This window comes from Protobothrops mucrosquamatus, unplaced genomic scaffold (genome assembly GCF_001527695.2).
Source record: "Protobothrops mucrosquamatus isolate PMUCROS unplaced genomic scaffold, P.Mucros_1.0 scaffold3574, whole genome shotgun sequence".
Taxonomy (NCBI): Eukaryota; Metazoa; Chordata; class Lepidosauria; order Squamata; family Viperidae; genus Protobothrops; species Protobothrops mucrosquamatus.
Window position 1 is genome coordinate 22403 of NW_015389539.1, and position 3828 is coordinate 26230.

General features: G+C 44.3%; 1 protein-coding gene across 1 annotated transcript in view; it reads right to left on the reverse strand.

Annotated features, from left to right (window-relative positions):
* BRIP1 (BRCA1 interacting protein C-terminal helicase 1) overlaps positions 1-3828 on the reverse strand; it is a 97606-nt gene that overhangs the window by 11107 nt on the left and 82671 nt on the right. Inside the window, exon 18 of the mRNA XM_029286404.1 lies at positions 2545-2627. Within this exon, the coding sequence (XP_029142237.1) occupies positions 2545-2627 (83 nt within the window). The remainder of the gene's footprint in view (positions 1-2544; positions 2628-3828) is intronic.

Below are 3828 nucleotides of genomic sequence, written 5' to 3' on the forward strand. Positions count from 1 at the left end.
AAAGAAGAAACAGGGGAGACATGATAGCAGTGGTCCAGTATTTGAAGGGCTGCCATAAGGAAGAGGGGGTCACGTTATTCACCAGAGCACCAGAGGGCAGGACGAGAAACAATGGTTGGAAGCTGACCAAAGAGAGAAACAACCTGGAATTAAGGAGAAACTTCCTGACAGTGAGGACAATCAACCAGTGGAACAGCTTGCCTCCAGAAATCGTGGGCGCTCCATCACTGGAGGTCTTTAAGAAGAGGCTAACAGTCACTTGTCTGAGATGGTATAGGTTCTCCTGCTCGAGCAGGGGGCTGGACTAAAAGACCTCCAAGGTCCCTTCCAGCTCTCTATTCTATTCTATTCTATTCTATTCTATTCTATTCTATTCTATTCTATTCTATTCTATTCTATTCTATTCCTATTCTATTTCTATTCCTAATTCTATTCTATTCAACTTAGGACTGTTTTTCACACTTACGGCCATTGCAGCATTCCCAGGGTCACTTGATCAAAATTTGGATGCTTGGCAACTGGCTCGTTTTTATGACAGTTGCAGTGTACCCGGGGGGGGTTTGTGTGTGTCACGTGATCCCCTTTTGCAACCTTCTGACAAGCAAAGTCAATGGGGGAAGCCAGATTCACTGAACAACCGTGTGACTAACTCAACAACTGCAGTGATTTACTTGACAATTGTGGCAAAAAGGTCATAAAATGGGACAAAGCTCACTTAACAGCTGTCTCACTCACCAGCGGAAATTTTGGGCTCAATTGTGGTTGCAAGTAGAGGCCCACCTGTATAGTTTTCTTCACTTCTATATCTATTTTTTAAAAAAAATAATACTTTGAATAGCTAGTTGTATCTCAGGGGTTGCCACAAAGAAGAGGGAGTCAAGCTATTCTCCAAAGCGCCTGAAGGCAGGACAAGAAGCAACGGGTGGAAACTAATCAAGGAGAGAAGCAACCTAGAACTAAAGAGAAACTTCCTGACAGTTAGAACAATTAACCAGTGGAACAACCTGCCTCCAGAAGCGGTGAATGCTCCAACACTGGAAGTTTTTAAGAAGAGACTGGACAGCCATTTGTCTGAAATGGTATAGGGTTTCCTGTCTGACCAGGGGGTTGGACTAGATGACCTCCTTATAGTTGTGAGTGAATTATCAGCCAGGATTACCAAATGCATACAGGTAGTCCGTGACTTACAACCGGTTGCTTAGCAACTATGATGGACCCCCAAAATGGTACTTACGACCTAGATTTGAAGATCCAGTGCCCCCCCCCCCCCGTGGTCATCTGATCACATTTTGGGCACTTGGCAACCAACCTGCATTTACGTCCATTTGCAGCATGCAGTCACGTGACCGCAATATATGAGGGTTTTCTGTTTTTTTTTAACCAGAAACTAGTGTCTACTTCAGGTTTCCGGCAAAAACTGCCATACGGACTGTGAGGATTAGCTTCACGACCATGGTGATTCACGGAAGGAGCCCAGTGGAAAAAAAAATTCATAAAATCAGCTCAGTCATGTGATGATCTGCTTAATGACCGCCACAACTGACAGCCATAGTTCCAGACACAATTACGGTTGTTAAGGCAAGGAGTACGTAGACTACAAAGACCATTTCCTGATAGCAGTAACAATAGTTGGCAAGGTCATCCTTGTGGGGGGTAGTAGTAGTAGTAGTAATAATAATAATAATAATAATAATAATAATAATAGTAGTAGTAGTAGTAGTAATAATAATAATAATAATAATAATAATAATAATAATAATGACAAAAAAGTCTGGATAGTGGACATGGCAGTGCCTGGAGACAGCAGAATAGAGGAGAAAGAACTGGAGAAGATAACAAAATACAGAGACCTACAAATAGAAATAGAAAGATTGTGGCAAAAGCAAGCAAAGGTAGTACCAATAATAATAGGCGCCTTGGATGCAATCCCAAAACAACTGGAGCACCACTTGGACACCATCATCGGCATTGACATATTTGCCATCAGTCAATTGCAAAAGGCGGCCTTACTAGGAACTGCTTCCATCCTGTGACGATATCTGTAATACCATCAAACATCCACATCTGCCTATCCCAGGTCCTCGGTAAGGACTCGATAGGTAGACAAAAATGCCAAATCCAGTCTGAACATCTGGCTGACTGTGCAATGATCCATCCATAATAATGATAATGATAATAATGATGATGATAATGATAATAATAAAGTTGGAAGGGACCTTGGAGGTCATCTAGTCCAACTCCCTGCTCAGGCAGGAAACCCTATACCACTTCAGACAAATGGCTGTCCAGTCTCTTCTTAAAAACTTCCAGTGTTGGAGCATTCACAGGTGGATGGGAATGGTGATTAAACAAAAAGGCAAGACGGCCACCTAACTTAAAAAGGGGGCAGAGTTTTTAATCACCTGGGTGTGATTGCCACCTTGACTTTCCTGACCCATTTGTTGGGAACATCCCTGCTGACACCCCTGAAAAATGAATTCGGGTGAGCGCATGTTATCCCGTGCCTTGCCGACATGTATCCCGCAAATAAACATGATATCTTACCAGCTGTGTATTTACTGGGGTTCTTTCCAAAACGATCATCAACTAAAATAAGGGCCCCCCAATCGTTTCGGTGACGAATGCACCTGGAACAGAAGAACACATCAGCAAAAAAAAAAAAAAAAAAAAAAAAAAGAGAGAGAGAGAGAGAGAGAGAGAGAGAGAGAGAGAGAGAGAGAGAGAGAGAGAGAGAGAGAGAGAGAGTTAAAATATTCAGGAAAGGGAGAGAATCGGAGACCGGCTTTAGGTCTGCTTTTAGATACACATAGTCCTCAATTTACAACCTACAACTGAAGGTATAATGACACTGGAAAACATGACTTATGATTGTTTTTCACACAACCATTGTAGCATCCCTGTGGTCGTGGGATCAAAATTCGGATGCTCGGCAACTGGCATGCACTTATGACGGTTGCAGTGTCCCTGGGTCGTGGGTTCGTCATTTGCAACCTTCCGACAGACAAAGTCAACGTGGAAGCCAAATTCACTTAACAACGGTGTGACTAACTGAACACCTTTTGCCCTTTCTCAATGTCCAACTTCCAAAGCCATACCTTTAAAAAGAAAACCCTGTTTAAACTTTCTATTGTCACAGAAATGGCCGTATTCTTTCAGAATTTTTTTGATAATTGAGAGCCAGGTTAGATCAGGCCTAGATCAGGGGTGGGGAATCTCGGCTCTTTTATGACTCGTGGACTTCAACTCCCAGAATTCCTGAGCCGGCCTGGCTCAGCATGGAAACCTCTCCATTTCTCCTCAGCATGGCTGGCTCAGGAATTCTGGGAGTTGAAGTCCACGAGTCATACAAGAGCCAAGGTTGCCTACCCCTGGTCTACTGGTTACGGCACCAGGCTAGAAGGCGGGACAGGGTAAGTTCTAGGCTTGACTTAGGCCTGGAAGCCAGATGGATCTGGTGGATGGGAGTGGTGATTGGGCCAGTCATTCTCTCTCAGCCCAACCCACCTCACAAGGCTGTTGTTGTGGGGAAAATAGGAGGAGGAAGGTGTTTTGGATAGGTTCACTGCCTTGAGTTATTTGTTTAAAAAAAAAAAACAATAAAGGCAGGATACAAACAAACAAAGAAGCATCCATCCCCTCCTCTATGCCACGGACTCCCTTTTGGACTATGTACACGAAGACGGCCCTGCTGGCCCTGCGCGACTCACCCCTCGCGCAGGCCTGGCCCAGGAACATCTCGGGGGCCCACCTCGAGGACGGGGTATGGAACCCCGAGAGGTGGCATGCGGCAGTTACGGACAAAAAAACTTCTAAATTATTCAAGTTGAG